General features: G+C 36.7%; 2 protein-coding genes across 7 annotated transcripts in view; one reads left to right on the top strand and one right to left on the bottom strand.

Moving 5' to 3' along the window:
* CEP44 (centrosomal protein 44) overlaps positions 1–8,075 on the bottom strand; it is a 16,792-nt gene extending 8,717 nt beyond the window's left edge. Inside the window, exons 1-6 of one of the 3 annotated variants that reach the window (XM_075751895.1) lie at positions 7,947–8,075; positions 4,652–4,801; positions 3,901–4,048; positions 2,782–2,928; positions 1,750–1,857; positions 133–264 (exon numbers count right to left, since the gene is read on the bottom strand). In XM_075751895.1, the coding sequence (XP_075608010.1) occupies positions 133–264; positions 1,750–1,857; positions 2,782–2,928; positions 3,901–4,048; positions 4,652–4,740 (624 nt within the window). In that variant the 5' untranslated portion in view covers positions 4,741–4,801; positions 7,947–8,075. Of the gene's footprint in view, positions 1–132; positions 265–1,749; positions 1,858–2,781; positions 2,929–3,900; positions 4,049–4,651; positions 4,802–7,717; positions 7,922–7,946 lie in introns of those variants that run through there. The other 2 variants (XM_075751894.1, XM_075751896.1) reach the window with 2 other exon arrangements.
* Positions 7,991–19,973, top strand: part of FBXO8 (F-box protein 8) — a 19,691-nt gene continuing 7,708 nt past the window's right edge. Inside the window, exons 1-3 of one of the 4 annotated variants that reach the window (XM_075751900.1) lie at positions 7,991–8,122; positions 12,611–12,947; positions 15,259–15,385. In XM_075751900.1, coding sequence (XP_075608015.1) covers positions 12,619–12,947; positions 15,259–15,385 — 456 coding nt within the window. In that variant the 5' untranslated portion in view covers positions 7,991–8,122; positions 12,611–12,618. Of the gene's footprint in view, positions 8,123–8,198; positions 8,344–12,607; positions 12,948–15,258; positions 15,386–19,973 lie in introns of those variants that run through there. The other 3 variants (XM_075751899.1, XM_075751902.1, XM_075751901.1) reach the window with 3 other exon arrangements.

The raw sequence follows: 19,973 nt of genomic DNA, 5'->3' as shown, positions 1-19,973 counted from the left end.
AATTTATTATATATCTATTAGCTATACTTCAGGAGCATCCAGCTATCTTGTTAAAACTTTATTCCTTTATAAAAGCCCCGTAAGAAAAGTTAAGAATACATGCAGACAGCATCTTAAAATAAAAGTTCTTACTTGTTCACATTTAACTTCCACAACATCATGATTTAGATACAATTCTCCTTCATTACTTCCCTGTGCTGGAAGGGGTAGTGGATGAAGGTCACCACTAACTTCATTTCCTGAGTGCCGTTCTACTTGAGGCTTCTTTTGAGTATGTTTTAAAAAAAAAAAAAAAAAAAATCACTCGTGTTATTCATTACAAGAACATTTCAATTCATCAACCAAGTAACTGATACAAAAGTCCTATCTTTTTAGTATTTGTTTATTTAAATCTGACAATGTCATCCCAACTTGTGCAAAACACAGAAAGCAACAGCAGACAGTTTAACGTAAAAAAACCAAACCCCAAAACATATATACATGAACGAACTGTAAAACAAATATGCACACACTTTACAATACATACTATGTACCTTGGCCCCCTTCCACAAATAGTCATGAAAGCATTAATGTCCTCTCTTACTGTCAGGGCTCTTAGAAATCTAAGTGTGGATTGGAAGGTATGAATCTCACTGTATGTATTAACATATGTATAGACAGTTCTAACATCAAAACTACCACTCAAACCTTCAGAAAAAAAAAAAAGTTTCACTAGGAAGATTAGAACTCTCTCTTTTTCCCTGACAACCGTCAGCAAAATAGCCCTACTAGCTACACTAGTAGCATTCCCTTTGAATGCTTCCCTTGGAGAGAATAAAATAACAAGACAAATTTTGCCTTTCCTTCCAGGTGGATCAAGTCCTATGATCAGTACCTGTCACAAAACAAAACAAGTTACCTCATAATTAAGGACCCACAATTACTAGTTTTGTGTAGCATCTTAACACTTAGAGATTCCTATATGTTTTAGTGAAGTTGAAACTCTTCTCTTCTAGGAAATTCTTAATACACTCACATATATTCCCATTCAGTTCAACCATTCAACAACCACAAGTGCCAGATAAGTAATTCCAAATACTTTCTTTCTGAAGTTTTCCTCGCTACTAAAAGTGGTATTTTCCTTCTAAACTGAAATCACTAACATTTAATGGGCAGTCACAGTCCTAAGAGTTTTGTACAATTTTACTGTGGACCCTTTTAGCAGAAAATATTAGGAAAGCTGTCTCTTCCACAGGCCAAGAGTAGCATAACACTTAAGATCAAGTGTTATTCTTGTAAAACTGAAGCCAAGAGGAATGTTACATTAAGAAATCTTTGCTGAACAGATTCAGACAAAAATGCAAGAAGTGTTCTGAAAGCTATATTGAAAACCCTGCAATGTTAGGCCAAACACATTTCAATCTCCAAAGAGAATATATATTCTTTTTCCAAATGCATCTTCACTTTCATTGCTGTCCCTCCATTCGATATAATTCAAATGGCAAACAACAGTACTAGATCATTTCTATCAAGACTCTGAGATCAACTACTCAGCATAAGAGAGAAGCAATATCCTCTGAATTTCAGGTACTATTTCAGTCATCCACACTTTGGGGGGAAAAAACCCAAACCAACCAAACAAAAAAAACTCCACAAAACTGGTCTGATCAAACATTAAAACCTAAATGAAAGCACATATTCCAGAAAGACCCTGACTTGCTACAAATGAGATTAACCTTTAGACATGCAACATAAAAACTATTTTCATACCTGTTTGGAATTCAGAGCACTGCCACTAGGATCAGCAAGGACTTTATCACAATTTGACCATATTTCATATTTAAAAGATCTGACATTTCTCCTTGTTTGGGATTTAACCTTCAAAAGTGAAAGGGAGAAAATATTAGGCTTCTATCACAGGAATACTGGAGGAAGGGCACACAGATGGGGACAGGATGACACACTCCATTTTTTGCTATCATTAACAGGCAGGAATATTGTACGGCACACACAAACACATTTAAACCTCTGCAGTACAATAATGTCTAAAACCAATTAAGCATGACCCAAATTTACAGAGAAGATCTGGAAGTGAATGCCATTTTCATACACTCATTAACGCCTATGCAAGGCTGCTTCAAAGCTGATCATAAAAAGACAACTTGCACAAATATGAAAAAATGTAGTTATGTCCCCAAAAGTGACAAATGAAGTATACAGAAGTCCTGAAGATTGTTATAAAGGCAAATGAAACAAAATCCTGTAAAATATGACAACTTAAAATTCCTTTTATTAAAACATACACTGATACATAGCATACACTGATAAAAAATAATGCCTTAATATAAACCAAATATGTTTACTGAAAATAATCAGATTTGAGATGTATACCACTGAAACACACAGTGTCATGTTTAAATTAAATGTTACAAGAACTTCAACATATCAGATGGTTTTGCTTTGTTTTTAAATCTACCCGAAAAGTCTACTGAGTTACACAAACATACACTATGTTGAGAAGTGTAAAAGAAAATATATCACTTACTGTAAAGGTACCAAGAACTAGATTTACCTTTATCTTTAGTATTTTTTTGTTTATACTATGAAGCATTGGCAGCTTCGTGTCTTTTGTATATCTGATAGCACTCAACAATCTTACAATGGAACTTCCTATTAATTTTCACCCTGTTTGAAGTATCAGTGATGCTGCACCTTCAAATAAACCGTCTTCAGCTTCTACCTGCAGCATCAAGCATGTCAAAAGAAACTTATCTCATAATAAAGTTACCATTTAATCAGTACCTTATTCGAGTTACTTAATTCCTTATGTTTTTTGATCACACAGTTGATAATGTCACAAACAATCTGCATTTTTCTTTCCGCAAAGCCAAACTGAAGAAACTGCTGTTTTGTTAAAATCGGTTTATACTGAAATTGATCTCTAAGAAGCTGCAACAAAATAAGAGTTTACTTCACTTTCAAAATCACCACACAATTTGTTGTAGAAATGGCATGCTCAGGTTCTTATTTTTCTACAATTTGTTCTTTCATTCTGCACTTCAGCAGTTAAATATTATCTCATTTGGTTTATATATTCTCAGCTGTTTCTTCTAACTAGACTTTCAACATACCTATTCCAGAAACATTTCATTCACATCACTCTTGTAAAGTTTAACTCACAGTCTTAAGATTCATGAAATAAATGATTGTAGACATTAATATTAAAAAAGTTAAACAAAAACTTTCCAAAGTGAATGTACAATAAGAAGTTGTATTAATCTCAGCAAATGCGTCAGAGGGCTAAGTAAGGCTCCCACAGAGCCTCTTTGTAAAGGAGTGTCTGTCCTCCTCAGATGGAAAACTAGTTTGAATATGCCAGTATTCATTAATACATCAGGCCACTTTTTATAAAAATGTGCTTATAGATATTTTTAAGGATAGTTCAAAATTATTTTCATTCAGTTAAGACTTTGATTCCAATTTATAAACTGTTAAGTATTGAACTTTATATATTAACAAGGCATGGTGTTTTAAACTAGCTGTATGTCTTAATTGTACTTTCATTACAACTATTGAAGTTTGCTGTGATGTGTTGCTGGTTATGATTTCTTCTGAGGTCACTTCTCTAAAAGTGTAATAAATATTTCAGTATTATTCAAGACTAACATAAAACAATAATATTACTGTTTCTGCAATTGTTTCAAAATTGAGATTTGGCTAACAACATCCATCCTTATTTTCATGAAAATCTAAATAAAGACTTGTCACACGGTAACTTACTACTCAAATCCTAACAGAATTACAATTCACATTCATTGCCAAAAATTTTCACTTTCTAGTAAAACTCATATTAGATGTTTCATTTTTATGAGTCCATACTCAAAATTGTGCCTTTTTTGCAGAGAACATGAAGACAGATACCTTATAAATAGCTTCAATAAAACGCAAGTCACTTTTTGCCGTGAGTTCCACATCGCACTTTACCAAAAGTTCTGCTATGTAAGTTGAAAAAGATGTAAAAGAATAGCTGATGATAGGTAAAAATGCAGCTGGATCACCCTTTACTAACCTATTGAGAAACAAAAGTATTTTAAACAGCAGAAGATAACAAAAGCTTTTCATTACATGAACTTAAACATTTAACCTGAAAGGTGTTTTAATATAGCCAGTATGTTATATCCAAGTATATCCTTCACTTTAAGGTTCTTTCTCATTCCACAATCTTTAGTGTTATCAGTAAAATGCTCAAAACAACGTTTCTGTGACCCTCATATAATTTTAACGTTGTCAGGTCTAAAGCCCACCAGCACTTCCATCTCAACATTCAACACTGGTTGTTTGGGTTTTTTTAACCTTTACAGGATGAAATTTCCTGAAGAAGGTTTTGCTAGCACTTAAAGAAATTATAAAGGTGAGAGATTAATCAAAGAAAAGAAAAATAGCAGAAGAGAAAAAGAGCAAGATAGTGATATACTTCAGGATTATTCTAAGGATACTCAGAACAGCAAAACTACATCCTTTTATCTTCCAGTTCACATGCATCAAACCTCAACTTCCCACAGACATATGCTCTGCCTACTCATCACTGGGTACAATGCTAATATTTATACATATCTTGTTTACACATCTTGCTATCATGTATTAGCATAAATTTCTTCACACTGCCACTTACGCTGTATAATCCACATCTCTTGGATAATTTAACAAGCGAAGTCCTTGTTCTATTTTTCTCAAACTTCCTTTGAGGTCTCCTGTTGCCATTATTCCAAATGCTATTCTTCTTTCAGATCATGAAATAAATGTAATATAGTACATTTTCCTCCTTAAAAAAATAAATAATTATGTACACAAAAATTACAAAATGCAATAGAATTATCACCAAAATTCAAAGGTTTTTGCTCCTCTTTTCTAGACACTACTGTTTCCAAAGCGTTACAGTAACACACAGAGCTAGGGCTTGATACCAATTAATATCAGTCGTCATCATCATTCATTGTAAACAGGGTCAAGTACTAATCCACAATCCGATCAACTATCAAGATCTTTAAAGATAAAGATATCTGAAAGCATATTAAGTATTTAGGGCTGGCTAAATCCACTAAAACTGAGTGAAAACAAGTTTCTTCGTTGTTTCAAAGGAGCAGAAGAAGCACAAGCAGCAAAAACCTTTTGCATTCTTCAGTTCAGAATACTACTTATTCTTTTCTTCACCTGGCCCCCAAGCTCACTGGCCAAGAGAGCAATGTTTGCATGTACAAACATCAGAAGACAGGACTAGCAACTCATCACAGACAATACTTCTCTACTTAGATTATTAATTAATTAAACTTCAGATTTTTCAGGGGCAGGGTGAAGGTTAACAGACTACGTAGATATTTCAAAATAGGTGTAAGTTCATTGAGATGATAACCAAGAGGTCCTTGTTTAACTTCTACACTGTAACACACAAGTTGAGAACCCACTTTTAATTTATTAAAATTTTGCTTTGCTTCACAAAAGAAAGAGACTCATTTAAGGAATCAGTGGAACTACGAAAAGGTGCCTTTCTCCCTGCAGAACTGTCCTGCAAGGAAACTGAAGACTGTAAGAAAGAAAGAAAGAAAAAAAAAAAAAAAAGAATCAGCAAAGCACAAAAGCACCATCATCCAAATCAGTTTTCAGATCTATCAGAGGGATAAATAAGAACTGGTTAGTAAATTCTCAAATGGAGGGAGACTGGGGAAGGGGAAAAAAAAAAAGAAAAAAGAAAAAAGAAATTGCTATTAGATCTAAAAATACTAACAACGCCCCCTGGCTGGCAGATAGTAAAAAGAAACACCTGAAGCAGTACCTTCAAACAGCAGTATTAATCTTAAAGAACCTTGCCCTCACTCCATTGCTTCAAAATACATTTATATTTAGAGATAGCCTAACAGTACTATTTACTGTATCTTGCAACCATTTGTTTGTAAGCAACCAATATTGGTTCTTCTCCAACACAAGACTTTAAAAGCACAGACTGGATGACAGCCCAGCTCTTAAGTCACAACTGAAAACAAATGGCCTGCATCTTAGCACTCTGGACAGACTGACAGAACTTGAGAAAATCTATTAGCAAACTGCCAAACTCAGTGGTTTTTTTGAATGGTTTAAAGAAAAAAAAAAAAAAAAAGCTAGTTTCAAGAAAAAGTACAGAAGTACAGAAAGTTGACACTTCTCACAAAAAGTTCTTCCTCACACTCTTGAGATCTGCTTGTGAGTGGCTTAATCCCCTACAGTACTTCCCCTCAAATACACAGTAAAAGTAATGATTTCAGCTACATAGCCTTAAAATAGTAATTTACTGTTCAATTTTCTGCTGGAACCTGGGAGATAATTGCCTGCACTGTCTTCACTGGATTTCTCTTCTTGCCAAATACTTTGAAACCTACCAATCCAAGCAGTGAAAAGGCATTGCCTGACAGCCTGTACATGAAGAGATATTCTCCAGACACAGGATTTTACTCACAATGGTCTGGGTTGTTTTTGTTTTCTTCTTCTGCCTCAATGGTGTTTAAATCAGCGGTCTTCAAGAAGATGAAGATCTTCACATGTCTTCTGCCCTTGTTAAAGTATTTTCTTCCTATTTAATTATTAGGTTCTTCCCCTTTAATCATTAAATTATGGTTATTAGTCATGCTAAATATAAGTACACAATACTCATTGTTAAACGCTAGGGACAATTTAAGCTCAAATATTTGGAAACTGAGGCAGCTATTCGTCCTGCATTACCTTACAAAGTGATCCACCCTATGGTTTTGCCAATTTAACCAGATCTCAAGTCTCAGAGTCTGACATAAAACTGAAGCTCTAATCTGCAATGCAAATACTCACAGAAGACACTCTCACAGGATTTCATTTAATCATATAGGCTGTTTTGCAAAAGTATCAACAATCCTTTCTACACTGGACCTCTGGATGCAAAAACTGGCAGCTATCATCACTACAAACTGAATAGCTGAAGAGATCATAAAAATAACAGACTTATTAGTAGAAAATACTTTCATCTTGGGAAGGTGAACACTGTGAAAAACAGCAAATAGTTTTTGCCTGTAGGAATTCATGACAGAACATTGGCTATCCAGAATAAAATCAGGTATAACAAAGTTTTAAGAGATGATAACCTAGAAATGCAAGTGATTTAAAGAACAACTCTTAAAGTTGCATAGGGTATTCAAAGAACTAATGAATGTAAAAAAAAAACCCAAAACACACACACAAAAAAACACCCATGCAAGTTACCAAGTACCTTAACACTGTAAACACTGTCTTTGAAGTGTCCAGCAAAAAAGATTTCTGATTTCTTCAAATTCTATTTACACTTTTCTGTCACATGGGGCAGGAACCACAACATTAAGCAGAGCTTAATGTTAAGCGTCAAGGACCAATACTGCACTTCTCTATCGTCCCAGCTGTAACAGACAGGCTTCAGGCACATAGGATACTTGCAGACGAGGGAACCGCTCAAGGAGCTGCGCGTCGCGGGCCGGTTGCCCTGGGAGCTATCGAAACATCGGCAGAAAAAAACCCGTGGCGTTGCTGAGGCGAACGCGCAAGAGCAGGACCGGGTCTCTCTCTCCCTAGACCAGCCGGAGACCGGGCCTGCCCCGCTCCGCCCCGGGTGCCGCTGTCCCTGAGGAGGGGGAGGGCCCTGGGCTCGGAGCCGTCCCGCGCCGCCAGCCCCTAAGGGGGGGCTGACGAGAGAGACGCCGACGCTCACCAGCGCCAACCGCCACCCCCGCTGCGGCAACTCGCTCCCCGCTGGGCCGCCCGCCCCGGAACGGCGAGTGCCCCGCTGTCTCTCCTCAGGCGTCCGCCGGCCCGCAGCGACTCCCAAGCGGCGGCGGGCACAGACCGAATCTGCCGCCGCGAGACCCAACGGCTGCTTCCGCTTCCTGCGCGTCCCTCCACGGTGACGTCACTTCCACCAACAACAGCAAACGTCAAACCTGCCAGGCAGGAGACGGGGCGGCGGCGGTCTTCTTGTGTGCTGGAGGGGCTTCTCTGGCTCCCACCGCCTCTTTCCGCCGCTGGGGGCTGCTCAGCCCCTTCCTGCCCGGCGAGGCTCACGCACCGACTCGGGCCGGGCTCGTCGCGGCGGCGGTTGGGACCCGAGCTCGCACAGGTACGAGCCCCCGCGAGCTTCCTTCAGCGAGGCGGGCGGACGGACGGACGGACGTGCGGCGCATCCAATCGAGAGCCGGGGCCGTTGGGGCGGCCCAATGGCGCGCGGGAGCGGCACCCGCGGGGCCAGGCCCGCCGGTGTCCGCCGAGTGCGGGGCGGCCGTGCCTCGGCCTGCCCCGGCTGAGGTGCCGGCGCCTCTTGGCGGGGAGAAGCGTCGCTCGGTGAGGCGCCGGAGAGGTGGCGAGCGGGGCGGCTGCGGAGCTCGTCGGGACGCGGGGCGGCGGGAGGGCGGCCGCGGCCCTCAGCTGAGGGGGCTCCCCGGGGCGCTCCTGTCAGCTGTGGCGGCCTGGGCCTGAGGGACTGGCCGGGTCTCTGGAACCGCCAGTATAATCGCCTGGAGTCAGGTTGGAGAGGCCCTCGCGTTAAGGGGATCAGCAGGCCGCGGTTACGAACGCAGCTGCGATGAACGAAGCTTCATCTTCGGTAACATCGAAGGCAGGACCCTTTTCCTGTGAGGATAATTGTGGTCGCAAAGCAGCAGCTGTGGGGTTCGGTTACCATAGCATAGAGGGCGTTTATATCAAGAGCGTATGTTGTGTTTTATTTAATAAAGCAGAAGCCAGTACCAATACAGCATTAACGTAGCTTACATTTAACTTTTAGTATCCTAGCATGCTCTTCAACACTGCAAAATAATTTATTATGCAGTAACAAAGTAACATGAAGAAGACACGATTAAAATAGAAATCTGACTCTGATAGGTATCATAGAGAGACAGAGAAGATCAACAATTTATAAACAAGCTTGATGTTATTTTTACTGTGATAGTTATTACAGCCAAGCTGTCAAGTGGTTTCAGTTATTAGATAAAGTTACATAAGGGTTTGGAAACATATATTTGAGTGGCCTATTGAATCTGGAGATCGAAAACGTATGTTCAAAATAATTTAAAAATATAATTATGGACACCATTATTTAAAGGGCTTTATAATAACAATGAGATTACATCTGGTTTTACAAATGAGTCTCAAAGCATTCATCCTGGATTACTTCAAAGCTGAAAATAATTGTGTGATTAGGAAAATAATATTTGATCTAACAAATGACATATAAGCTGCCGAATAGCTACACACACATTAAAGCTTGTGGATTTCCAGCAGCTGCTTCTAGAAAGGTTTAAATTGTGTCTCACTTTGTTTCTTCTCTGAAATTTCTTCAGTTGGTACTTAAAACAGCAAATACATTAGTTTTTATTATTTTTTACGTCAAAAAAGACTTGTTAAATGATTTCTGCGGTGCTATTTGCTGTATAAATATATGAGTATGTTATAAGAAGGCTAGTTTCTTGAATGACGGTATTTTTTTTCTTTCTTGGAGCCACCACTTCTAGTATTAAATAATTTAGAAGTCATCATGTTGTTGGTGATGTATAGCAATTAGCTTTTTTGTGGGGAGAGAAACCCTGTGAGCGCCAACAAGAACTGTTGATATTATTGTTAGCTCAGTATTCCTCAGTAGAACATATTTTGTGAATAGGAACTTCTAGCTGAATATTGCAATAAAGATATTAAACTAGCAACTAAAATTTGTATATTTGATTTAGGGCTAAGTAGGAAAACTTGATCCTCTGTGACCACTACTGAATTCTGTGCAAGTAGTGCATATAGAACAGAAAGACAATCTGACTTTGAAGAGGTTTGAAAGCTATTCTAAAATCCCATATGCTTACCTGATAGCGTAAAGTTCACTTGATAATTGACTGGACACAGCCTTTCTATGAACTGTTTCTGATAATGTTGCTCATCTTTCTGGTGTATTGTGATTATGAAATATGATTCCTAATCATATGATTCCTAATGATCTTCAGAGCCTTGGATGTCCTGTTACTCCTTTTTTTTTTCTTTTTATTTTAACTATGCCCAAATAATTAGTATTTTCAGAAGACTTTTAACAGTTGGGAGTTAACCAATGTGTATAGAAATGTGGCTTTGTTATATTGATATAAACTAATGTCAGAAAAGATGGCAAAAATGCTAGCAAAATAAATTATTAATTTGTCTTTAAAAAAGTTACCTCAACAAACAGATTTCAGCATTTGACAGAGCTTTTGTTTCTCTGTACTTGACATACACAGTTTACACAGAATAGGTTCTCCCATTTCATCTTTTGTGAAATAAAAGGTTTAATAGTGCAATGTCGTCATATTTTTTCTTGCTGATTTCTCTTGCTTTAGTGGTTAAGGACTTGAAATAATGAACCTCACTCCTGGTTCTCTCTGTGTCTGAAACTACTTTTCTGCAGTTTGGCTCTTTTATCATTTTATTTAGAGTCAATGCTATGTTTTCAGACAGATTTTATTTTTGCTTTTCCATGAAGAGCTACACTGAGAAAGCATGCAGATTATATTTGAGTTACATCTACATGTGTATGTATACATTTACCTCTTTCAAAACCGTAAATTTTTTACATTGCTGAATTGAAAGATCATTATTATTCAGTCATTCAGATCATCTGATATCTTCCGAGAGTGAACACAGCCTGTAAATTTGGCATCTGGATATTTGAAAGTGTAATGCCATGTTGGCAGTGTTCAATTTACTCACAGGGCTAAGGTCAAGACTTGGTTGAAGCCTCTCAAGATATTTAGAGATATCTATTTACTAAGTACTGTACTTAAGGAATTAACAAGCTCATATACAGTACCTAGCAAAATGGGAACTTTATCTTAATTGAATCCTCTAGCATGAAGTAGATAGGTGATAGTATCCCTTTTTGAAATGTTGTATTTGCTCAGAAATATTCCTTATCTGCTCTTTTCATCCCTTAGGAAAGTCTCCCCTCCTCCTTCCAGCCCTTGGCTGTTACTGTCTACCCACACAAACTGGTTTTTAGCTTGACTCTGCACTGCACCTCACTGTAAGCTCTGCCTGCTCAGCAGGGGCAGCAGCAGCTGGAGTTGGAGTGGCAATCGACTTGATGGGTTTATACTTGTAGTCCCAAATGCCAATTCTGGCACACCTACCACTGATTCATGTAATAGCTTTTGATTTTATTGTAACAGAGCTTGGTGATCCTCCTTTGGGATGAAGATTTACTTGCTCCAGGACAGAAAAAGGTGGCACTGAGCAACTGCAGCTCTGAGAATGTCTCTTTAAAAAAAGTTGCTACCTCTTATTTTAATCTAGCTAGGCAATGACAGATAAAGATGGAAGTATGTTTTCTATTCAGCTAGAAGTTTCATAAATTAATTGCAAACACCAGCATGAATTACCAAGACCCACTTTCATCAGACCGCTCATCCTTGTGTTGCCACTTTGGCAGATTGTGGTGTAGCTTCTTCTCATGAAGCAACTTTACCACTAGCCCTAAGGACTTTTAAAAAATTTTTTCTGGTCTCAAGAAAATGAGAATACCTTCTTAATGCATACATTCTTGCAGCCAATTGTACATCTTATTTATGGTGTGACTTGGTAAATTTTTTATTATTATTATTTTGCCTGATAATTTATAGCAGTTGATCATGGTTTAACTTACCTCTGTGTGATAAAAATATTAAGCCAGGTATATAACTCTACAAATAATGATGAATTTATGTAAAATCTTGCATATTACTAAATTGAAATACGTGACTACAGTTTCTTCACAACTGTGGCCTTATCTAGAAATGAATTCTTGAACTTCCCCTGAATGGATGCTTATGTAGATAACTGTTTCACCAGCCACCTGAACTTTTGCCTGCTTGCGACCTGGTCATGATTTTTTTTTTCTGTAATTTCTCCATTTTTCTCCCATAATCACTTACCGTATCCATGGCTTGTTTCTTTCTGCTTATGTAGAACAGTTTCCATTCATGTCTAACCTTTAACAGTGTTAAAGCCCCATTTTTAATTCCCCGTGCTAATAGAATATAAATAATTTCAAATACATGTGAGATCCTACCAGACCAGGCCATAAGTGTTTCTTTTTTTTTTTTTTTTTTTTTTTTTTTTTTACAGTCAGCATCAGGAACCTGCAGATTCCTAGTATGATCACTTTAGTGATCTGTCGCCATAGGGAAGGTTGAAAAATAAGATAAATCAGCATATATACACTACTTGTGATGGGATTAAGACAACATCACCATACAGAATTTGCCCTCTTGGTAAATACAAGTAGTTACTAAAATTTGAGTTGTGGCATTCAGAAATCTTGATAACTGACTAACATTCAGGATCTGTTCTTTTTATTCCCATCTGCAGCAAAGTTTGACAAAAAATAACACACACAGTGATAAGTAAGATACAGAAGCCTTATCATGAAGTTTTTATGCTACTGTGCAAGAAAGCTCGAAAAGATATTTTGGGTGCTCAGAAACAAGAAGCTGAATCCTTAATGCATTATCATTGAAGTCGTTAAGCTTTGTCTTAATGTCAGTCACAGTCTAATTTGGTGTGCTACAAATATTTATAAATAGCTGTCAACATTTAATTTGGATTTTATGTCCAGCAGGCTCGCAGATGGGTCAGGGACTCTGGAGAGTTGCTAGGAACCAGCAACTGCAACACCAAGGATACAGTGGACAAGGCTATCTTACCAGAGAACATGGTAGGAGGATACCTACTAACAATGTTTCCAATACAAGCCATCGCAAACAAGCCCAAGGAGGCATTGACATCTACCACCTGTTGAAGACGAGAAAATCTAAAGAACAAGAAGGATTCATTAACCTGGAAATGCTGCCACCAGAGCTTAGTTTTACCATTTTGTCATACCTGAATGCAACTGATCTCTGTCTAGCTTCATGTGTCTGGCAAGATCTTGCTAATGATGAGCTTCTCTGGCAAGGGTAAGCAAAAAAAAACCCAACAAAAAACCCAAACCAAAAACCCCAAAAAAACCCCCTAGTATCACCTGGACAAAGTAAAAATAATTATTAGATTTTAAAATTGTCTCAACATGTGCTTTTTATAATTCTAACCTTAGCAAAGGTTTCCTATGTTTGACATAGGGGAAGCATTAATATAGTTTTAAAATGTGTTATTCTGGATTTCTAATTACTATCAAGTATTAATGGAGGTTACTACATACACAAGTATGCTTGGTACGAGTATACATGTGTATTACTACACACCTGCTGTTTGAGGTATGATGGGGGAAAAAAGCAAGGACTTGTTTTCACTTTTGTATTAGCTCAAAGCATGTCTCAAATGTTTGTATTATTACTTCCCTGGAGTTCAAACAAGTACCTAGCTTGAGTAAACAAACCTATTCAGCTGAAGCTCCAAGTAGAAAGTGATGAGAACACATCTACTATACTTGTAATAGAGCAACTTAAGTGTATGTTTTTTGGAGGATGGTGATGGAAGGGGGAAAGAAAAGGTCAGTTCTGCAAATGTGTGGAATTTCTGTGGTATAACAGTTGAAACACATTCATATAACATATGTAGATTTGGTATGTCCAGGAAATAAAGGATCATTCTATCAAATAAAATAGTATAAGATCAAAATTTAATTAAAAATATTTTATTTGATATTTGGTGTTTTACAACACTAGGAAAGACTCGTGAAATCATACTTACCTTTAGAGTAGATGGTCAGCAGAACTTGTATCTTCTTTCACAACATAGTCTTACCCCATAAATTAACAGTAAGTAGTTAGAGAGTAAGTAGTATTACTGTAATAGTTGAGTTGTTGTTCAGGTCCTGTTTCTTTTCCTTTCATTGTGCTCTACATCTCTTCCTTCCTCATCTATTTCTTCACCCCTCTGCATTTGAATTAAGCAGCTTCCCTTTCTATCATGCTTTATGAACTCAGCAATAGGATAATGCAGTTATAACTTCTTAGTCACAATTGTTCTGCTGTTGGGAACTGTTGTCTTGGCAGGAAACAGGAATTCTAGTGAAGATCTTGCTGAGCTTCTAAGTTCATGTGTATCAAATAGCTTGGCAGTTGAGTAAGTATGCATTGTATTGTACTTGGTTCTTGGTATCAAAACCACACTAAATACAAATAAATTCCCTGGACTAAAGCTTGAAGATACTAGAGCTTCTTAATTGTATGCAGTATATATTCTTAACACACGGGGAGAATAAAGTACATAGAGTACAGAAGAAAGTACAGAGTTCATCCTGGGAAATAGTTCAATTATTTCTAGTGAAATCTTCCTAAATAATACTCAGTTGAAAGTATACGCTTTGGTAGTGATAATGTGGCCTGACTTAGCAAATCAATAAAAATCTCAAATTGCATAATCTCTGTAGACAATTTAGTCTTCAATATTCCACCTGTATTGGATGTGTTTGAGTTTAGGCTTTGGCAAGTCCTGTGGCTGCAGTTCCAAAGGCAGTCCAAATAAGACCCAGGTTCCTGAACTGAAAACAGTGTCTCCCATGTCCTCGAGTGCTACCTGCTGGGCCTTAAGCATTGTGCCTAATTATTTGCAGAACAGATATGTTGAAGTGGAAGTACCAGTTCAGTAAGGAATCTAAATAATAATTGAAGTGTCTAGAAGGTGAAAGTTCAAGGGAATTTCAGATGATGTCATCAAGGAGACTGAGATGATGGACAGAAACCATTGAAAGTGAGATACAGAGTCAGGGTGGGATAGAAGGAAAGAAACTGAGAAGTGATGGAAGATACAGAGGGATGGGGTTGGGTCATATAATTAGGAGTGGTCAAGACTGGAAAAAGGACAGTGAGGTGGAAGAGGACAAATGGGGAAGGCAGTGAGTTAATGCCATAATTCTATGCAGATCTGGTGTCCTGCTCACTGCACAACTGGGGCACAGGAAAAGAAACACAGTTTTTTAAGCTGTCACACTGGTGCAGGAGACAACTTGTCACAGTTACCTGGTGTTCAGATGCTGGGAGTGCCAGGAGTCCCAGCTGTGTGGATGTCGTTATGATGCCACCTACTGGGTTATGTTTTGAGATTGCACTCAAATTCACCAAAACCCGTTTGAGAAGAAAGCAATAATCATATAAGTGAGGACTTTAGCAACACATATGCAAAAGACTTAGTTATTGTTACAAGCAACCTATTTCTAACTTCACCTATAGTTTGAGTATCAGCTTTGCAGTGTTGATTATTTTGCTTCTGTAAAATACATGAAATAGAGAAAAGAATTTTGATAATAGACTAATTCTATTTTCATAGGTTGTGCAAATCCACTTGGGGTCACTGTTCTATATACAATAAGAATCCGCCTCTAGGATTTTCTTTTAGAAAATTGTATATGCAGCTAGATGAGGGCAGTCTCACCTTTAATGCCAACCCTGATGAGGTAAGTGAACTGTCGCTGACAGTAATAAACAGTTAAAATAATTGTGATTGTTGTTTTCTAATTATAGCCATATTAAAAGCCAAGTTTTAGTAGGTGTTTGTTTTACTGTAGGAATGGTTAATACTAAGTTACAGCCCTATCCTGATCTTTTTTTGCATATGGTATCTGTGCACATCATTTACATGGCTTGCCTCTTAAGCGCTCTGTACAGCGGTCTGACCTATGGATGCCAGAAATTCATAACCACATATTGACTTAGGAATGAGGCAGACATCCTAACTGGCGAGACAATGGTGAATTTAAAAAGGATAACGATATGTTTACATAAATTAAAATGCTAAAATACTTCTGCATAGCATGAGTTTGATCCCACTTCATTTAAAGCAGGATGAGGTATAAAGTAACACCAATTACTTCTATGGTTTCTTGTAAGGGATTTGTAAATATTTCCACTATCAAGGAGGAAGTCTTGAAGTATTATGAAAAAGATGTAGTGCTGACTTATCCTAAAGATCAGTTTCATTTGATTTCTGTGGATGTTTGTTATGCATAAACATAATCTTTCTTTATAGTATATAAAAACATATATTTATTTTCAAAAAATACCCAATGCCAACCTAAAAGGTTTCCATTTATTAATTCATGTAACTAACTGGAAAAGTCAGTTTCTGCTTTCGCTCTGTCACCTTTCAAAGAAGAAAAGAGTTTGAGAGTAGACAGCTTTTGCTTGGGAGATATGCAGTTAATGCCCAAGTGACAAAGAGAGTCATTTGTGTACAAAACCAGACTCCTGCTTCATGTTTCCTAGGGAATGAAGGTACACAGTACTCAACAAAAGGTAGTATTAGCTTCCTGCATATATTTATGCATACACAAGGAAGTGGTAATTGGATAAATCCAAAGTAGGAAAAGGATTAAGAGACATGGAAAGATAGACCTTCTAGGAGCCAATAGTTCACTCTGCTGATATGATACAGAAAACATGAACTTGTGACCACGGGGTGAAATAAATAAAGCAGTTGTATGAATGATTACAATAATGTGATTTTGTTTCAATTCTTGCTTTATCTCATATCCTGCTTGATAAAGAAACCCACTACTTTTATTAGTCATAAATTACAGTATTTTGTAATTTATCTGGTAGAACTCTGCCTTGAATTGTGATATACAGTGCTGAGACGTCTTATCAGCACTTTGCCACTTGAACAATTAACATTGATTTTCAGCCGGATTTTAGTGAATTTAGTAATAAATGTAAAGCTTTTCAAATGAAACACAATATTTAGGTAACTTAAATGTGTTTTCAAGAATATATCAAGTTTTAATTGGTAACAACTTTGTCCACCCAAATTTTTCTTTGTCTTTCAATTTGTTTTCACATAGTTTTGCACTTACTATCTTAGTTTATAATATGCTGTTATATTCCAACCTAATTTAAAATAATATTGGAAGGTTTAAAGCATTTAGAGCCTTCACAAAAGGCACTGAATAAAAAATACGTTATTTTTAAAGGAAATTAAGATCTGCAAAATAGAGCTACTTTATAGTATACCTAAATTAAGTATTAAATTTATTTTGCTACACTTACTTCTTCTGGGTTCATTATGGTTATATTGTACAGTAGTAGTACAAACAGTCTGCTTCAGGCCTAGTGAGAGAAGAGAACCTCAGGGTATGTCCTAAGGGCTTCTGTTCCTCTCTCCCTGTGGAGCACCATAGCCTGGTAGGAATCATTCAGGGCCTGAGTTTCAGGAGAATTCACAAATACTATTGCTTTTATTGTTTACGACTGTGATATTGGCAGAATTATTATTATAAGGACACTGTGACTGGAATATATGATATGACATTCCACTATTACAAATTGTGTCTCCGAATTTCCTGCCAAACTCTGCTTTACATTTGATAACAGACCTGATCAAATTACTATAAAAATAGGAATACTTACAGCCACAGGAGCAAGATTCTCCAAAGGACACCGCCCATGTCATGAAAATGGGTAACCAGGCTCCACAGCAACAGCTCCAGAGCTAGCGGTGGCTCACGGGGTAGGGAAGAGCATCTACACACTTTGTGGTAGGATTCTCTGGTTAGCCATTGTTGTCTGCATGGTGTTGTGATATCTGCTGTAATTTAATGTATTGATTGTGTGCATGAGCTTGCATTATTCATAGCAGGTGCTCACATTCTGCTGAAAGGATGTGCCTAATAACATTACACATAATCTGGGGAAAAAAACAAAACAAAACAAAACCAACCTCCAGTGCATGTTTGGTTTCTCTTTTTTGTTTGTTTATTGTTTTTTTGTTGTTTTTTTTTTCATATGGCAGCACCATTGTAGCCAAGATTTTGGAACTTGGTTTAGTTTCTTTGGGGAGAGGGGGTGGTTTAGTGTTAGTATTAACACTTGAATGTGAATATTATGTTGTTTAATCTGCCTACATGGTCTCTGCTGTATTTTATTCTAAAGACTATATGGTGTATGTGAAATGTTTCTCATGCAGTGCTCATTTCATATCTCATATGCTTATGACTCAGAATTTGTAAGCAACCAGAAGTTATTTCCCACTGTTTTGCATACTGTTTCTAACTCCCTACAAAATATTTTGTCAAGTTTATTATGCGGAGCTATGCTATGTAGTTAAAACCAGAACTGAAGGTGGAAAAGAGAATCCTTTGGTCAGCAAAGAAGATCTAATTTTTGTTCCATTCTTAATAATTCTAACTGATGCTGTTTAATAGCATTTATTTGTGTGGATCTATTGGCATCTGGACTGTACCAAAACTCTCAGACTTTAATTAGGTCAGGATTTCCTTTATGTAGCATAATAACAATAAAGTACAGTAAGACAGTGCTTATACTGAGCCTGGTTTTCCACACTTCTGATTATCTCGTTCATTACCAACTGCCCTTAGTTTTTGCCAGGGAGATCAGTTTTCTGACCTTTTCTTGGTTAGAAATGAATTGTTACCTTACCTGACTTTTAATTATAGATAGTCTAGATGATGGAATATTTATTGTGCTGTATATTTCTAACCAAATTTTTTGAAATCTTACCCTATTTCATAATGATCTACTAAGCAACCCAACTTTGATATGCATTGATTTATCTGTCCTAGGAATATTAAAAATATGTGTATGTTGTAGAGGGAAGAAGGTTTTTTGTGTGATTTATCTAAAACATTGGAGTGGACCAGACAGCTGAAACCTTTTGAAATCTCTACGTTAAAGTCAGAGAACTTTAAACTTGTGAATTATTATTTATGGATTCTGTGTAACACAAAATATTTCTACATTCTTCTTGTGATTTCTGCCATCATAAGTGTGTATCACTGAAACTGTATTTTAAAGACATACAGTGAAAGAGACACTGTTTGAAATGTATGTTGTATATTGTGTCCACATTTGTCACCAAATGACTTGATTTGTAACTTAGGAAGAGAATCTTAAAAATTTCTATTAGAAAATACAACATCAATACTGTGCATTTTGTTCCAGAAAATGCATCATGAAATATATTAAGATATTGCATTTCCCTAGAAAAATGAGAATAATAATACCATACATGTCTATTTATTTACTAATAATGTTACCTAGAAGCCCCAATTAGAAATTGAGGCCCTACGGTGCCAGATACTGTATATACAGAATAAAATGACAGTCACTGCCCCTAAAGAATTTATCTAAGTAATTAAGCTAGTATTTAAACTTGAATTCCTATCTTTTCTCAGCTTTTATGTAAGAACGTTTTAATTTGGTTGGTGATCAAAATGCCTTTTTTTATTACAGTACAGACTAGAAAGAAATCGGCATTTTATCTTGATACTTATGTAATCCTACCAAAATGTAAAAGTATGTAACTCACAGTATTATAAATCACCTAAAAATGTTAATATGCTACTAGTGATTTCTTTAGTCACCCTTTAAAACTATTTAAGCTAAACAAATAGACTATGCCTGCATCTATTTATGTGACATTTGAAATTTCAAATATTAAGTGAAATTTGTCTTTATTGACTATATTTGTCATATATTTTCCTGCACTACTTTTAAAGCACATTAGGTAAAACACTTTGTTGTCTCCCAACTCTGATTTTGCAAACAATTCCATTTAAATATTAAAAATAGAAGTCATGTATATGTGGAGAAAAATACTGATTCCAAAATTTCGTCTCATTTGTTCTGCATGCATATCTAAACAGAGATGTCAAAGGCAACTATAAAAGTTTTAACGTTGACTGCTGTACTGAAATGTTCTGAAAGTACTCTTAGCAGAGAATAAAGTCAATGCAGAAATGAAAACATTACTGAAAAAGAAAACTTTTCAATTTTCGATATCCTGTATGGTTATAATTATATGAATGGAAAGACTCTTGGGAACAGGTAGAAATCAAGCTAGGAGTGTCAGTGCTGTAATAGGTAGAATAGGTTCATAAAACAAGCATCACATGACTGGAAAAAAAAGGAGCAACTATAAAAAAATAGGATATTGAAATACAAAGAATGTTTTTTGCTGTTATTATTAGTCTATAGTTATGATTGTTATATGCATATATGATTTAAATCAACACTTTCATACATTAAGAT

Source organism: Balearica regulorum, chromosome 4 (assembly GCF_011004875.1).
Source record: "Balearica regulorum gibbericeps isolate bBalReg1 chromosome 4, bBalReg1.pri, whole genome shotgun sequence".
NCBI classification, from domain to species: Eukaryota; Metazoa; Chordata; class Aves; order Gruiformes; family Gruidae; genus Balearica; species Balearica regulorum.
This window is presented reverse-complemented; position numbering and strand designations above follow the sequence as displayed.